Source organism: Camelus dromedarius, chromosome 34 (genome assembly GCF_036321535.1).
Source record: "Camelus dromedarius isolate mCamDro1 chromosome 34, mCamDro1.pat, whole genome shotgun sequence".
NCBI classification, from domain to species: Eukaryota; Metazoa; Chordata; class Mammalia; order Artiodactyla; family Camelidae; genus Camelus; species Camelus dromedarius.
This window is the reverse complement of record NC_087469.1, coordinates 4,065,105-4,082,597: the sequence shown is the minus strand read 5'-3', so window position 1 is coordinate 4,082,597 and position 17,493 is coordinate 4,065,105. Positions and strand designations below refer to the sequence as shown.

The 17,493-nt window shown below is 40.0% G+C and overlaps 1 protein-coding gene across 4 annotated transcripts in view; it reads left to right on the top strand.

Annotated features, from left to right (window-relative positions):
* ALG9 (ALG9 alpha-1,2-mannosyltransferase) overlaps positions 1–4,982 on the top strand; it is a 78,953-nt gene extending 73,971 nt beyond the window's left edge. For 2 of the 4 annotated variants that reach the window (XM_064482033.1, XM_064482034.1), the window contains exons 15-16: positions 1,281–1,399; positions 1,688–4,982. In XM_064482033.1, coding sequence (XP_064338103.1) covers positions 1,281–1,399; positions 1,688–1,725 — 157 coding nt within the window. In that variant the 3' untranslated portion in view covers positions 1,726–4,982. The remainder of the gene's footprint in view (positions 1–1,280; positions 1,400–1,687) is intronic. The other 2 variants (XR_010378897.1, XR_010378898.1) reach the window with 2 other exon arrangements.
* Positions 4,983–17,493: the final 12,511 nt, after the last annotated feature.

Here is a 17,493-nt window from a genome sequence, read left to right as displayed (position 1 = left end):
AATTAACTTCTTTTTGACTGAGGTAGGTGCTTCCTCCTCCTGTTCATTTTGTTTGCAGGGGCCCTGCTTTATCTTGTGTGTCTCTCTTCTAAGCCTCTTTTCTCTTATCGAAGCCCTTGAGCCGTTAACTGTTGAAGTGAAGTGCATCTCTGTTGAGCACAGAGCTCTGCCAGCATCGCAGTTGGGAAGAATCTCTGAGAGGTGTGTATGCCAAGCACGATAGCATTGTGTGCAGGCAGCGGAGGAGCCTGCCAAGCCCAGGGGTAGGCTGCCAGTTCAAATGCCACGTTGACATGACATTTACAAGTTGAGAGTCTGGAAGAGGACTGGCAGTGAGTGCAACACCCTTCAGCTACCTCATTTAGGTTGGCAGTAGCTGGGCCAACGTTTGATTTTTAGACTCAGAAATCATAGTCAAGAAGCAATACTTCGTGTAGAATTTTAAAACGATCACTGCCACTTTTTCTAGAAAGTGATGAATCCTGTTCCTGGAATGCAGGATAAACCAAAGAATATGGACTCAAATCTGGATTTGAATAAGGGCTCTATCATTTACTGTGTGACCCTGATCAAGTTACTTAATCTGCTAAAGTCCCATCTATAAAATAGGGGTAATACTACTTTCCTCCTAAGGATTAAATCCTATCTTTAACAGTATTAGCAGTTAATACTAGTGCCTTTTAAATACTAAGTATGCAATAAATGTGAGATGTTTTTCACATTCTTTAGAAACTCAGGAGGAATTCAAGTTTTTAGCTGTTCCTGTCTATATTTTAGCAAAGAGTAAAAAGACTCTCTTTGACTTAAGAATTGCTGGAACACTGTGCGCGGCAAGCCCAGCACGTGGTTTTCTTTACCTCTTTAGGAAAACTTAGAGCTGGAATCAGGATCATTTGAGCATTTCGCACCTCTACACTTTCTTAGCTACAGAAACCCTTTGGGTGTTAAGGATTTGTTTTAGTAAAAGCAGTCCTTTGATTGACTTGGTACATTTCTGTGCAAATTCTAATGTGAAGTGCAGACCAATAGCTGTTCTGGAGGATATCCTGTGACTTACTAGACTGTCAATTTGGTGCAGGTAAGAAGGTGCCTGATCTTGATTAATTAAGTCTTTTATCAAGATCTGGTAGCTAAATAACAGACTTTTCTGTGCTGCTTATATAAAATATAATCCTCACCATAGCACTTGGTTTATTTCCTTTAATCATTTTCAATACCATTAGTAAATTTTCTCAAATGACAAAATTCTGTCTTTTTTTTTCCCCCCTCTTGTTTTCCAGATCTTCAAAGCTGTTGCGGGCATTCTATGTTCCCTTCCTGTCAGATCAGTATACAGTGTATGCAAACTACACCATCCTCAAACCCCGGAAAGCAAAGCCAATCAGGAAGAAAAGTGGAGGTTAGCAACAAGCCTGTGGCCCCAAAGGACAACCGTCCTGTTAACTGGTGATTCCACTGGCAGGACTCCCTCCAAGCCATCGCTTGTAACATTTGTAATAAAGGCCGTCTGACACGAATGCTGGAATCTGGGTGCTTTGGGCTAGTCGAAGTCAGTCACATTCACTTCTTGCCTGTGTGTCTGTTCTGCATGTAAACTTTGTGCAGCGAGGTGGAGAAGGGCCCCGAAGTTGGGGTGGATATATTGCTCCACATCTCATTCTTTCTCTTCTGTTCAATTATTTACTAGACCGGAGAAGAGCAGAGCCAGCTTCTAGGAAGAACTGAAAATCCCGGGACTGGATGGCTGGGTTGAGTAGTTCTCCGCACTCCGGCCTGGCACCCGGGAGCTAGCCTCCCTGGGGCCGTGCGAGCTTCTCCACCAAAGCTCTCTGGCAGCTCCTAGCAGACCTTCTTGTTCAAATCCTAGTGCTGACAAGGAGCACAGGCTAGTTGCCAACCTACATGTCCTTCTCACCTCCAGCAAGACAGCTTTCGTAAAGCACTTCACAGGACTAGGACCCTGTCCTGGAGACATCTCAGGAAAAAGGCAACCATTTGAGGAACTGTGACTTAATTTCATTATATAAGATGCCTCTTATTTTCATTTTATTTCCCCTACAACAAACTGTAACTATATGGTGGGGTTGTTTTTTTTTACATTTTAGCATGCTATTTTTTTTAATTCAATACTTCCCTGTATAAAGGTATCAACAGATCAGACCATAACTGTACAGGACATATTTGGAGAAAATTAATTCTATTGATTGGTAGATTTGGGTGACATCACATTTTTAAGTAATTTATTCTGAGGAAATTAAGAATCTCCCTTTTTTTTTTTTTTTTAAACAACCCTAGGGAAAAAGACCGGTGTGTATTTATAGCAGCTATTTTGAGTCTCTCTATTGCAAAGCACATCCTGCATGGGGCACCTCTAGTCAAACAGGCAACAATAAGGACCTGATTAAAACATAGTAAGTCTGTGCTTTACTTTGCCTTTACGTACAGTATTTCCTAGTTTACAAAGCATTTTCACATCGTCTCATTTGATCCTCACAGTCAGGACGTGAGGTAGATAAGGCAAGTGGTTTTATCCCCATCTTACAGATGAAGAAACTGAGACTAGGGGGCAGGGAGAGGAAAAGTGACTTGCCTGGGGCCACACAGCCGTTGAGTGGCGGCGCTAATACTGGAAGCCAGTTTGCCCCACTTCTCATCTAGTCTCCTCCACACTTCCTCACTCGACTCAAAGCATTACTTGAAGGAATGATAAGGCTGGCCAGAGACCTGACGCATAATGTAACTTTCTATTTTAAGGAAGAATTTTATCTGTGTTTCTTCGAGTTCCTTGGAGCCTCCAGTCTGCCTGTTGGTTGGAGCATCACAGCGGTTCTCTCCTGGATGCAGCCTGGCCTGTGGCAGGAAAGCAGTGCTCGTGTTTGGAAGTCATGCTCTTTGCAGCCACACGGGCTCCAGTATCAGTTGCATTCCTGCATTCAGTCTGGGGTCACCCTGCAGTGCCTTATTTCCCTAATGGTAATTGTGTCTTGTATCTGCAAATAGGATGAATCTGGTTTTCAGATCTTCCATCTTTCATTTTTCAGAGAGAAGGGATTTTCAATAGGAATTGATCTCAAGAGAGGGGAAAAGAAGTGATAAGGGGAGAAATGGCTACTTAACCGTATACAGTCTCCCCTTGGGGATCCCCTCTAAAGGAATCCCTGGGATGGGGTGGAAGCACTGGTGAGGCAACAGGCCTAGATGGTGTAGAGTGATGGTAACAGGAGAGTGAAGATAAACTGGGGTCCCACTTGCTGCTCTAAAGATCTCTGGCATTTAATTTTCAGTGCTTGATTACTGTTTTCCAAGGCAGATATTGGCACATGTGGTCTGACTACAGGATGGAGAATTTTCAGTGACATACCTTTCCATACCTGTAGTAATGGTACACCGTCCTTCACAGTGGCTAAAGCTCTCCACAGTTTGCAATAGTAAATAAGAGAGTACCGTCATGCCAGGTCCATGATGAGTGGCTTTTTTCTAATCAAAATGGTACAGTGCTGATCCATTTTATCATCTTGCATGTTACAAAAAGAAAAAAAAAAGGTCGTGATTGAGCCAGGGTTTCCTTGGGAGTATCTGTTTCTGTCTCTTTTAAAACCTGGTTTTGGTTTTTCTCTGTTCTATGTGTATCTTTAGTGAGAGCACAATTAATTGCAAAGCACTGTGCCAAATTCTATAGGTAAGGGATATAAAAATGAATGGTTTTTTTGTTGTGAAGATCTTTTTCCTGTGATATATAAATGCATTTTAAAAAAATCTCCATCTCAGCAACACGGGGAGATTAGCTTTGCCTGGGAAAAGAGTTTCAAAACACCTGGTCAGTGTAGCATCTCTCCTCCAAACAACCAGTGTTCAGCATGAGCTGACTGCTCTGTTCACTGTGAGGATAAAGTATCTGAGGTACTTTTTTCTCTATAGATTGTTGACGTCAAGGAATGAAGGGCTACAGATTATTGGTAAAAAACCTTTGATTATGGCGCTGAGGGAGGGAGCCGGGTGTATTGGCAATTCCAGGGCACCCTAATCTCCAGATCTTAAGCAGCCTTGTCTGAACCCCAGATCTTATGACACTGAGTCCATTACCGAACCAGCCTGTGTAGTCGCATCTTATCAGAGTTCACCTGTCACCCAGCAGGTGTCATCTGGTAAGAAAGACCAGTTATTTTAATCTCTCGCGATAATAACAGAAAGCTGAAGCCCATGCTCTTCATTGCTGAGTTCAAGTTTAGAAACCGATTGTTTTTCAGTCCAGGTGGTTTTTGACCCCAGCCATTTATTTGAGTCATATTTTTTTTCTAGTTTAGAGTTCTGGGAAAGACCCTTGAAAACCCCATGTGATTCTGCGTAACTGGATCGGCCATTTGGGCAAAGGACAAATGGAAAGCCTTTATTGTGTTTTGCATTTCATGGAACTTACTGAAATAAGAATTCACTGTGATTGTGCCGTCTTCTGGCCAGCGTCAGGCAGCTGTGCTGTAAATTTGGTTAATTTTATTTTCTCTGAAGAGAGAAAAGAGGCACAATTTAATCTTTGCCTCCACAAGCATATTAAAGCTCATGTGTTAATTCATTCTTACTCTCCTACATCAAATGCCTTGGGTAGATGCAGAAATGGACATGTGCTCAGCTTTATTATTATTTTTGTGTGTGCAACAGAAAGACCTGACTTCCATGGGGCATTGTTGGATTTCAGAGGCTCTCTGGCATTTTGGTAAATCTAAATGAATGTTGCCTTTAACTTTTCCAATATAATATAATATAATATAATATATATATGTATATATATACACATAAAACCATGTGATTCATGCTGCAAGTGAAATCAGGAAGCAGTAAGGTGTTGAAGCGAGAGTATCGTCCAGTTCATTTGTCTTCCTGATCCTTGTACTTTATTTCACATGTCAGTGTTTACATTGCATATTGTATTTTCTGTGAGAGAAAAAGTTAAATAAATCTTGGCTGTTTGATTTTCCTTTTCCTAAGATGGTATTTTTCTCTTTTGCTTTTAGCTTTTAGATCTTTGATGGAGATTGAAACCTGAAGGAGCTGAACTCCTTCCATCTCCCCCACTTCCACCCTTCAGTGGCTTTCTATAGACCAAATAGCCTAGAATGTTCTTTCTGAAAACTCTGGGAAAAAGCTGTTGGAAAACCCAGTGAAGGTTAGTTTTATTTTGTGGAAAAACCAAGCATAGTGGGAATTACTCAGTGTGTCAATGTTGTCCCTAAAAGAGACAGTTTCTGGATCCATGTTATGTTTTTGAATTAAGAGTCTCTGGACTTTGAGAGTCTTAATATTCATAGAAATGTGGATCCACTGATATATAACACTTTTAGGTAATTTACCACTTTGGGTCAGGGGTTGTCAGGAGAAATAAAAACTTTTTTTGTGAATGAATTTCTAACATCATTCCTATTCTATACCTTGTAACTTACAGCCAATAATGTCTAGTAGCCATCTGGTTTTATACCACTGGTTACCAGTTTTCTTTCCACAGGACCCAAAATGCCCATGAAACTTGACTTATTTCTCCCAAGTTGTTTTAGAGAAGGATACTTTATTCATATAATTCCAGGATGGGGAAGTCCACAGCCTTAGTGATTTTCTTTTCCCTGCCTAGCAGATCATCCTTCTCTCCACTTGTTACTCTTACTTTTAGGGCCATCTTGAGTCTCCCTCTCTTCTATGAAGCCTTTCCAGACTTTAGACCCCTGTGATTACTTCCTTTCCTGAACCCCCTGGAGTTCCTCATGCCTTTACTAATGGCATAGAGCCTTAGCATGTAGCCCTTGTAAACCTGTCTCTCAGGAATATTGTTGGCATGTCTAGAGGCAAAGACCATATCACACTTCTATGTATTCCCTGTACTCAACACAGTTCCCTGAACATTTTGGTACTGTACATATTTATTGACAATGAAGAAAGAAAGGTACAAAGAAACTTGCAGCTAATAGGTAACTCCTGCTTTCAGTTCGGTAGATTTCTAGAATATATGGCATGTCTGAAGCCCTATGGTACTCAAAGGCAATTTGGAAGATGTGAGTTAGACTCAATACTGTGTATATTTTAGGAATTCTGAAGGACACATGCTTTCACACAAAGGCAGATTCTTCAGCATACCTTCTAAAAAGACAAGCTGGGTGCCTTTATAGAATATTTCTATTATTACTTGATTTTGGGGAGTCAGACAGCCCTGGAGACCTTCTGAGTGAGTCAGGGGCAGGACCTCCAGGTTTGAGGAGGTGCTACATTCCTCCTAGCTCCATGCCCTGCCAGGAGAAGAGATCTAACTGCACAATGACTTCGTGGTGATACATTCAGTTTCAATAATATCAAGTAGCAAGTGATTCTTTAAAACTGGAAGCTATTTTGGCTCTCTTCAGCTGTGGAGTTCAACATAGACCTGACATTGAAACAAATTAAAACCAACAGATTTGATAAATGAAATGAGGGGAATTCAGATAAGAACTATGAGAATTCAGAATTGTAATGATATGGGCAGACTGGGAACTCCTGTTGTAGCTCCTTGTGATTAAATTAACAAACAGATTAAATAGCACTTTACCTGAGTATGAGCATTTTTAGAAAATTTTATGCAAATCTTAAGGTATCTTCATAAAATACCTCAAGGTGGAGGGGGTTTTTTGTTTGTTCATTTTTGCTCCTAATTTCTGGGCTGCTTGTTCTGTCATTACATGTCTGGAGATAGAAGTATAAACCAAGTGACTCTTGCTGATCTTAACAGCCAAAAGACTGTGTGAGATAAAACTAACTTCTTCTGACAAGGGTTTCTTGCAGACCTATAACCGTGGATTCCATCCATTACCTGCCTTAGGTGGGTTCTCTTTGACCTCGGTTTGCCTGCAGAATCAGTTTTTGGCAATTTGTACTTTGCCATTTTTAACTCTTGAATCCCAGGTTGCCGAATGAGAAGAGTGTGGTTTTTAGTCTGTTTGATGGCTGTTTCAGCAGGATTATAACTCAGTGCTGGAGAAGATGGGACCCACAGAGCAGTGACTCTTAATCAGAGCTGCACGAGAGAATTATTTGGGGATCCTTTAAAAATTGTCACTATCCAAGGTGTATTCAAAGTCCTGAGTGCAAGAACCTACAACCTAGGATACTCTACCCAGCAAGATGATCATTTAGAATAGAAGGAGAGAGAAAGAATTTCTCAGACAAGCAAAAGCTAAAAGAATACAGCAACACTATACTTACCGTAAAAGAAATATTGAAAGGTCTTCTCTAAACAGAAAAGAAGCAAGAATCTATAAAAAAGAGAAAATCACAACTGGAAATCTGATGAACAGCAAAAGAATAAACATGAAGATATGAAAGAGGACATCAAAATCATAAAATGTGGGGGAGATGAGTAAGAAAATGTAGATTTTTTTTTAAAGAATGTATTTAAGCTTACATGATGACCAGTCTAAAGCACATAGAGTAATGGGTTAATATACTTGAAAAAAAGGGTAACCACAAATCAAAAACATATAGCTGAGCTAGAAAAACCAAAAAGAAGAGAACTCAGACATAATACTAAAGAAAATCATCAAACCACAAAAGGAAAAACAATAATAAGAAGAAAAGAACAAAGAAGAAATACAAAATCAACTGGAAAGCAAAGTTTAAAATGGCAATAAATACATATATATATCAACAATTACCTTAAATGTCAATGGATTAAATGCTCTAATCAAAAGACAGAGTGGCAGATTGGATAATAAAACAAAAGCCTACAATATGCTGCCTGCAAGAGGCTCATTTTAGGGTGAAGGACACACACTGATTGAAAGTAAGGAGATGGAAAAAGATAGTTCATGAAAATGGAAATGACAAGAAAACGGGGGGAGCAACACTCAGGGAAAATAGACTTAAAGATCATGAAGAAAGATAAAGAAGGACACTACATTATGATAAAAGGAGCAATAAAAGAAGAGGACATTACACTGAACATATATGCCCTCAATATAGGCACACCTAAATACATAAAACTAATACTAACAGACATTAAGGGAGAAATTGATGGAAATACAATAATGGTAAGAGACTTAAACACCCCACTGACATCAATGGACAGATCTTCCAGACAGAAAATCAGTAAGTCAACAGAGATCCTAAAGGACACAACAAAACAGTTAGACTTAATTGATATCTTCAGGACATTACATCCAAAAAAACCAGAATATACATTCTTCTCAAGTGCACATGGAACATTCTCTAGGACAGACCACATGCTCGGGCACAAAGGAAGCCTCAACAAATTTAAGAGGTTAGAAATTATTTCAAGCATCTTCTTGGACCACAATGGCATGAAACTAGAAATCAACCACAGAAAGAGAAATGTGAAAAAAAAAAATGATGGCATGGAGACTAAACAACATGCTACTAAATGGTGAAATCAAAGAGGAAATTTAAAAATACCTTGAGATAAATGACAGTGAAAACACAATCACACAAAATCCATGGGGTGCAGCAAAAGCAGTCCTAAGAGGGAAGTTCATAGCGATACAGGCCTTCCTCCAAAAACAAGAACAATCTCAAATAAGCAGCCTAACCTACCACCTTAAAGAATTAGGAAAAGAAGAACACACAAAACCTAAAGTCAGCAGAAGGAAAGAAATAATAAAGAGCAGAGAGGAAATAAATAAAATAGAGATTTAAAAAAACAATAGAAGAAAAAAAAATCAGTAAAACCAAGAGCTGTGTCTTTGAAAGAGCTGGAGAATCAAAACACCTCTGGCCAGGCCTTCCAAGAAGGAAAGAGAAAGAACGTAAGTAAACAAAATAAGAAATGGAAGAGGAGAAATAGCAACCTACTCCACAGTTCTACCAACTGACGGTTACCAAAGGGGGGAAGTGCGAGGGGGATCAGTCAGGAGTTTGGGATTAGCAGGTACAAACTACTATATATAAAATAGATAGACAATGAAAAAGAAAATACGTACATATATGAAAAACTGGATCATTATGCTGTACACCAGAAAATAATGCAACACTGTAAATCAACTAAGCTTCAGTTTGAAAAATTTGCCACTGTCCGCTTACCTCCCTTAGAAATTCTGAGTTAGTAGCCTGAGATGTGCCCAGTCATCATTATTTTGTAAAACACACCTTAGGTGATTTCTCTGCCCACTGCTATTGATATTAGAGACTGGAAAGCAAACCATCACACCAAAGATCAAATATAATTAAGCAGACAAAATGTTTGGTGTCCTTTTCCCATTACAACCCCTGCTGACCCAGGCCTCTTCCCTCCCAGACCCTTTTTTTCTGCTCTTCCTGGCCTATCAAACCTTACCTGCCCCAATCTCCCATTCTGTTTGGGCCCTGCTTTCTGGGAAACAATTAACTAATGTGGTACTGGAGTACACTAATGGATGTTAATAATTTACTGTAGTTCCCTTCTCATCTCAGGACATTTGAATGATAACACATCCAGAACAAAGGAAGGACTGATTTTGGCAATTTCAGATCCAGTCAAGTGCCTTTTAATCAATTTATTTATTCTGTGGGAGGAGAGAGTTTGAGCAGGTAGATCCAACCTTGAGGAGTTCTGCCTGGCCTTTTTCAAACCTTATTGGCCTACTCAGATATGGCCCTGTGGCTGTCTTAAATAGGAGAATAGGAAAAAAGTGTGTGGGTATAAGCCCTCCTGCTCAGGACACACTTGGGAACCTACTTTGTAGATTTTATTAAGCTCTGTTTATTTGAGACAAGTCCAGGGAGCACCTCTCCCTTGTTATTCTGCCACTGTCCTCTGCAGAGCTTCTCTGGACCTGTTGCTGCCCTCCTCGGACATGAGAGCAAAGGTTAATCTCATTTTGAGAGAAATGACCTGAAATGTGTTCATTCAACCAACAAGAAAACATCGTGTATCCTTCAGGAATTGGTCTTGCTTCTTTCTTGTCTCCCTATTAACAATATGTCTCTAAGTATCCTTGGTATTTCCTATGATATGATCCCCCCCCCCTTTTTTTTCTTGCCAGTGAAATATTTGTGGAGTTATGTAGAAAAGGAGGCTGGTTTTTACAGCGCTGCATTTATAAAAGAACCTTACGAATTTTATTTTTAACTCAGCCCCCCGTTCCTTGGGCCTTTTTCTATTATTGTGTTCCCAGACTCTGTGATTACTGGAGATACTCTAAAATAAAGCACCAAAGTTTAAATTTGTTGCCATGCTTTTTTGATTTTGTTTTTGCTCCCAAGTATCACTGTTTCTGAGAACTTGAGGCCGCCTTGTCTGTAGTGTCATCATAGAGGCTTCCCTGGTGTCCAGCAGAGGGCAGCCTGTTCTCACCAAAAATTTCAGTGCTCCTTTTCCTCCGGGGAACTAATTCATTTCACTATTTGGGGTATCCTTGGTGTCAAAATTCCAGTGTAAATTGAAACACACGAGTTGCATTTCTTTAGAATCTGTATACCCTAGAATTACACTGCTATATTTCTATAATTGCAACACTTTCCTGGAGAAAACCATGCCCATAATTTACAGGGGCTGGATCATCCACTGCAACAGTGATTCCCTGGCTGGTAAATGATCCACAGGTCAGTTCTTCCCAGTTAATTACAGTTCTGTTTGACATGACCTTGATGATAGTCATAGGTAATAAAAGATATGAGTTTGCATGAGAGGGGAAAGCAGCTACTTTTAGGAGTAATTACCAGCCATTTATTCATTTTCAAGTTTCCAAACATGAGCAAAACACAGTCTTAACATTGCCTCGGCTAACTTATTGATAACATCACAGGCAACTCAAAGGATGTACGAATGTTCAGCGTTCCTCCCTGTGTCAGATGCCAACACATTATCCACAACACTGTAGCTCAACCCCAGGGAGCAGGGGCTGAGCCCCTAAACAGTAAAAGGTCTTAGAATACCTTTGGTTGCTCCCCATGTGTAAGTCATTGGGTGAAGAGCAAACATTTGCAGAAGGAAGGAGAATTTGCATCTGAACGTGTAGGAAACCCACCCAGGCAGCCTTAGGCCTTTAGGAACAGACAGTTCAGCTCTCTGACAAAGAGATGTCCTTCTTTGTGTGTGTAACACCTCTCTGAACTCAATCGTAGAACTATATGGGGAATATATTGGAGTTTGAGGGGTTTTTTTTGTTTTGGAGGTTTCTCATATTTCTTTGTTTTCTTAACACCCTCTCGATCATCAGATTTGCTCTGTGAAGAAATAATATGGATAATAGGCAACATTTATTAAGCATTTCCTATATATCAAGAATGTTTCAAGTTGTTTTTTCTCACATAATCCTTACAACAACCTTATGAGCTCAATAACTATTATTATCTGCTTTTTAAAGACAGGGAAATTGATACACAGAGATATTACATGTCTTGCCCAAGATCACCTGCGTAGAAAGTTGCAGACCTGGGATGCAAACCCAAGCAGTCTGTCTGGCTCCAGACTCTCTCTCTGGACCATGATACTGCACTCCCTATTTCATGACCTCTTTTTGAATATTTTGTCAAAGTATCTGGAATGATTAGATGAGCAGAGATAAGAACAGGAATTTGTCTGGGGGATGGTGTAGCTCAGTGGTAGAGCACGTACTTATTAGCATGCACAAGGTCCTGGGTTCAATCCTCAGTACTGCCATTAAAAAAAAAAAAGAACAGGAGCTAGTCAGAGCTGTTTCACTTTCTTAACCACCTTTTTATTCTGCCTCCAGTAATCACGGAGCTTGTCCTAGTAAGACAGAGTCTACAGATAATACGTTTAGTCTTTGTAGGGGCTTTTCTAGAACACTGTGAGCCCTCAGCTAACTTGAACCATGTAGCTAGATTAGAAAGGGAGCTGATTTCCTGAAGTCCTAGAAGTTAGTGGAAATTCCGGTTTCTGATTACAGTCCCAGCTACATTTCTGCTGAGTTGGGAGTGGTGTGTCCAGGGGTCTTGGCACTGCTTCTTTCTTACTCCTATGACCTTTTCCTGAACAGTTCTGCTGGTAAGATCAGAAAAGAAAGAGAAAAAGAATACCAACTTCAGGGGACCACAGGGAAAGGCTTTTAGAGGATCAGGAATATTTTAAGTAATCCCTGCTTTTTCCAAATCAAACCTCTGTTTGATAGGAGTCTGAGGACAGTGTGCCCAGATGCTAAAAGCTACTTATGTTGGGGTGTTGAATAATACATGGTGATAAAGGCTTAGAGAAATAAGGGGGAAGAGAGAAATCTGGACTCTACCTTGTGGACGTAGCAGGGCTAGACAAGGAATAGCTGGCAGGAGGGGACTATTAATACACGTCTATGGACCTCATGCAGGAGGCCAGCCAGGGGGAGGCAGACTTCAGTCTACAGTGGTAACCAAGAACCAAAAGGTTTCTTTGAATATGTAATAATGTTTATGGGTCAGAATTCAAAAAACCTAAGTGCAATGTGGTATCCTGGATTGGGTCCTGAAACAGGAAAAAAAATTAGTGGAAAAATGAGTGAAATTCAAGGAAAATCTGGAATTTAGTAAATAGTAAAACAAACAAAAGGATAAATGAGTATACTGAACATTGAAAAATCTCCCTTCCATTTTTATTTTCCGGATACCCATAACCAACCAATGTGATTAGTCATGTGTGTCCTTCTAAAGATTTTTTTTTTTGATGCTTATACAAGCGCCATGTATGTGCATTCTGTTTTATACAAATTGTACGATATTATATGCATTGTTCTGACAGTTGCTTTTTTAAAAATCTTAAGATATTTTAATATTAACTATTGAGGAGCAATCTATTGTTTTCAAACATTTTCAGCTTAAAATTATACTGTGTACCACAAGTTCAATAACACCGTGTACCTTGCTTTCTCACTTAACACTATAACGAAGGGTTTCTATTGGGCTGTGCATAGGACCTGTCACGACAACCAGGGGTCTGTCCTAAGAAGGTTAGAGCCTGTGCTAGGACTGAAAGGCCTGAGACTTTCAAGGTCACCATGCCTGCTTGACCTAGGTTTGTTGTAGGTTAAATCTACCCTTGTGGTCAGGGCAAGTACTAATTCTGACTGCTGTTCTTATGAACTGGGGGCCTACAGACCTTGAACAGAAGTCTCTGGGAGTTCTCTTCTTATGTTTGGCATGGACACCAGATTCAGTGATTCAGTAAGACCATGCAAATCAAAAACATAATTGCTAGGGGAGAGGGTATAGCTTAGAGGTAGAGTGCTTGCCTAGCAAGCACAAGGTCCTGGGTTCAAGCCCCAGAACCTCCATTAAATAAAGAAAGAAAGAAATAAAACCTAATTACCAACCTCCACCCTGACCCCCCCCCAAAAGAACCATAAACAGTGCTGTATGTCAATGATATCTCAATAAAACTGGAAGGAAAAAAAAATTTTTTTAAACCGTAATTGCTAACATTTGTGTTGGGCCTTCTACTTACAAGGTGCCTTACATCATGGGCCTTCTTCCTCACAACAACCCCGAGAGGGAAGTTAAGTAAGATTTGTCCTGTCTTTCCAACAAGGATGCCTTCTGGAAGGCTTTGAGTCAGATCTTCCGACTCTAAACCATGGAGGTCTCATTCATCCTTTCACAGTGGTCCTCCTTGTTGCCAAAGTTCAGTTGATTGGAATTTCTTACCTGCTTCTTCTTCCTGAGTAGATAATCACAATTATTGGCTGGGATTTGAAAGCCTCCTCTTGTCAGGCACTAATCTAAGCACTATGTATGAATTATTTAATCTTATTAACCACAAGAGGTAAGCTTTACAGCCCCAATCTACAGATGAAGAAACCAAGATTCAGAGAGGGTAAGTTATTTGCCCAAAGTGACACAATTAGTAGTTGGCAGAGCTGGGATGTCAGTCTAGGTCTTCCTGACTCCACTGTATACTCTCTTAAGCACAGTATATACTGCCTGGATTCAGAACCGACTGTCTCATTGACTCGTTCTTCCCAAGAATTCAAGCAAAGTTTTCCCCTGGAAATCAATACCTTATTTAAACATCGCAGTAAAGCTGTGACATGGAGGGACGAGGTGAGGCAAGAAACAGTGAGAATCCCTGATCACGAGTTCTGCAGCTGCTTCTGGCTCACTGTGTGCGTCCAGGTAAAGTCTCTTTCTCTTTGTCAAGTGTTCCCAGCCATAAAACTGGAATTAAAATTTTGCCACAAAGCAGAGAAGAGAAAGGAGGTGAAAATACTGAGGCAAGGTTGACAGGAAAATATTGGAGCCCCATAGAAGGAAGTCATTCTTTGTATAAATATACATTTGATGTATCATTAATGCTATGGTGATAATTACCACTTTGCAATAAATTAAGTACAGCCCTGGGAGTCGGTTTCCCAGGGTCATTTTGCTAAAGGAGGAGTTAGAAAATGCCTGTATGTGCCTCAGGTTTTCTGTGCGTGAACTGAGCCATCCACTGCTTTCCTGAAGGCTTTGTCAATGGGAGGACACTACTGGGTCTGCCCGGAGAGAACCACCTACCCACAGTTCTGTCTCCTGCACTCAGCCTTCTCTCCCAGTGGGGTGACTCTGGGGAGCAGATCCACCCTTAAATGAGTGCTTAATTGTAAAGCTCTGTGAGGAAGCGTCAAACTTACTCAACATGACGCACGAGGCAGAACAGGACCGTGTCCTTTAGGCTTCCTCAGGACTGACCTTTTTCTGCTGTGACACCGAGTGCTGTTGATCCTACCTGCCTCTGCATCTCCGTGTGCTCTGTGCTTCATCTGACAGGAACTGGCAAGTCCAGTCTTGTCTGCCCCTGATTCACGGGATGAGCGAACTGTAATGTATATGGGTGTCAGAACTCAGTACTTTTGTGCTGAGCAGGTCACATTGCTTCCTGAGGGTTCCCTTATCCTCAGCCCAATCTCAGCTGCTGCTTCTGGTGCCCGCTGGTCATTAGTTTCTCGTGGTGTGTGTGGGGGGCATGGAAAATGGACCGGGGATGGGGGTTGGGTGGGGGGAGCAATAGAGAGGAGAGAGAGATTTGGAAACACCTCAGGGCCACAGGAGGCGTTTGGCGTCCTTAGCTAACTTCCAGGAATCTAGCAAATGAGGGATCATTTTAATCTGGCAAAAACCACAGGCAAATAGGTGCAGAATTGTTTATTGATAAGCAGTGGTAGCTGTCATTTGGTTTTCTGGCCAGAGGTGGCCTCCAAAGGCTCTTTCCAGACTCTCCCTGAGCCGATGCTTATTGGTTGACGTGGAAATTATTTTTCCAGATGAACTTTTAAAATCAATGACTTCTGAACATCAGTGTACATTAGCCAGGGGTGCACAGTAAAATGTATCCCATTCTCAGGGATTCTGATTCCGTAGATCTGGGTGGAGGCCAGGAATCTGCATTTTTAACAAGTATTTTAGGTGATTCAGATAGTCAGTGAACCATTCTCCCCCAAACAGCTGTCTTAGAATTAGTTCCAGTTTACATTTGGCCCAATTTTTGAAATAACCTCTTTCTGTTGTTTGTTTTAGCCACTTTTTTTTTTACTGAAGGATTTATTAGCATCTCCATTTTTACTACCTGTTTCATTCTCACATCATCACAGTAACTAGAGAGGGAATCAGCAGTGGTTAGCTCCATTTTATTGGGGGTGAGGAGGTAGGAGGTGGGATTGAGGCATAGGGAGAGGTAAGTCACAATGAATCAGAGACAGAGGTGGGCATTGAAGTCCAGAATTGATGACTCTCAAACCAGGCTATTTTCTGGGACCTGTTTCCTCAGCCTGTGATTCGATATTTAATCATAGTTATTCCATAGGTGTCCAATTAATCATGCTTGGGTAAGCAAAGCGTATTTGTGTTTTAAACAGAATAGCTTAGCATCAATCAGTGTGCTAATTTTTGTTTAGCAGGTTGAAACGCATCTAAGCTTGAGCTAATGACCAGATGAGGACATGTGTGGAACTGACTTAGTGTTTCTTTCTGTGCTTGCCTCCTTTATCGTTTCTGAAGACTTTTTACACAAACTTTAAGGGAACAGCCTTCTCCTCCCCCGTGCCAATAGAAGCCCCCTCTAATCTTCTAATTAATAAAGTATTAAATCAAAAAACCTCGTAGCTTTCTATTTCTCAAACTTGAATAGTATTTGGATCCATTTCCAAAGGATAAAGAAAACTTAAAAAGTCTCAGTTTATCTAAATTATTTTATTACAATGTTACTTAAATTTACCAATATAAAGTAGGAATAGAATGTTCTTTTATTTATAGTTCTTATACAACTAAAAACCCCAAAATAGATTTCCAAATTAAATACACAAAATCAATACTACTCATATTAATACTATAGTAATTTAATAAGGGAAATGATGTATTTTGCTGAGACTAAATTATCCCTTGTGTTGGTTTTTTTCAGTTTTTTTTTTGTATATATATTTTTATTGTAGTGTAGTCAGTTTACAGTGTTGTGTCAATTTGTGGTGTACTGCATAATGCTTCAGTCATACATGAACATACATATATTCTTTTTCACCATAAGTTACTACAAGATATTGAATATAGTTCCCTGTGCTATACAGTATGAACTTGTTTATCTATTTTATATATATTAGTTAATATCTGCAAGTCTTGAACTCCCAATTTATCTCTTCCCACCTCCTTCCCCCTTGGTAACCATAAGTTTGTTTTCTATGTATGTGAATCTGTTTGTTTTGTAAATAAGTTCATTTGCCTTTTTTTTTCTTTAGATTCCACATATGAGTGATATCATATAGTATTTTTCTTTTTCCTTCTGGCTTACTTCATGTGGAACGACAATCTCCAGGTCCATCCATGTTGCTGCAAATGGCATTATTTTATTATTTTTTATGGCCGAGTAGTATTCCATTGTATAAATATAGCACAACTTTTTTATTCATTCATCTGTCGATGGACACTTAGGTTGTTTCCATGTCTTGGCTATTGTAAGTAGTGCTGCTGTGAACATTGGTATCCCTTGCATTGACAATGGTATTGCCTCTGAAAGCTCAGCTTGGTATTGCCACCAAGTGAATCTCAATTTTCTCACCACTTTTCTGTTAGAACTACTGTGTCAGGACAGTCCTGTGATGTGGTTTAGCTTTCATTTTGTGCATGAAAATGCCATTTTCATTTAAAATCCCCCTCTGTTCTTTCCTCATTGTCCCAGAAGAGTAAAAGCAGGACTGAAACACACATGCAAACGTGGGTACTGAAATCGTGTGGCAATGCTGGGTTATTAAGTGGTCATCCAAATAATTCAGAATATGCTTATGCAAATCTAAAACATATTATCAAATTGAAAACAAAATTAAAACCCTAGAGAATACATCCACAAACCTAATTTGAGAATGACTGTGCAGATCCCTTGGTTTCCAAACTTTCACTGCTATCTACTGTGTTTACTTCCAGGAACCCCATGTTTTAAAAAATGTCTCCTAAGTTGTATTTACTAAGAATTTTACATTTTTATTAATCAGACACTGAGAATTACCGTTTCAGAGCTGGTGATCACCATAGGTAGTTATCACTCTAAGCTGCTTATAGTCCAAAACAAACAAACAAAAAAGACAGGACATTTTA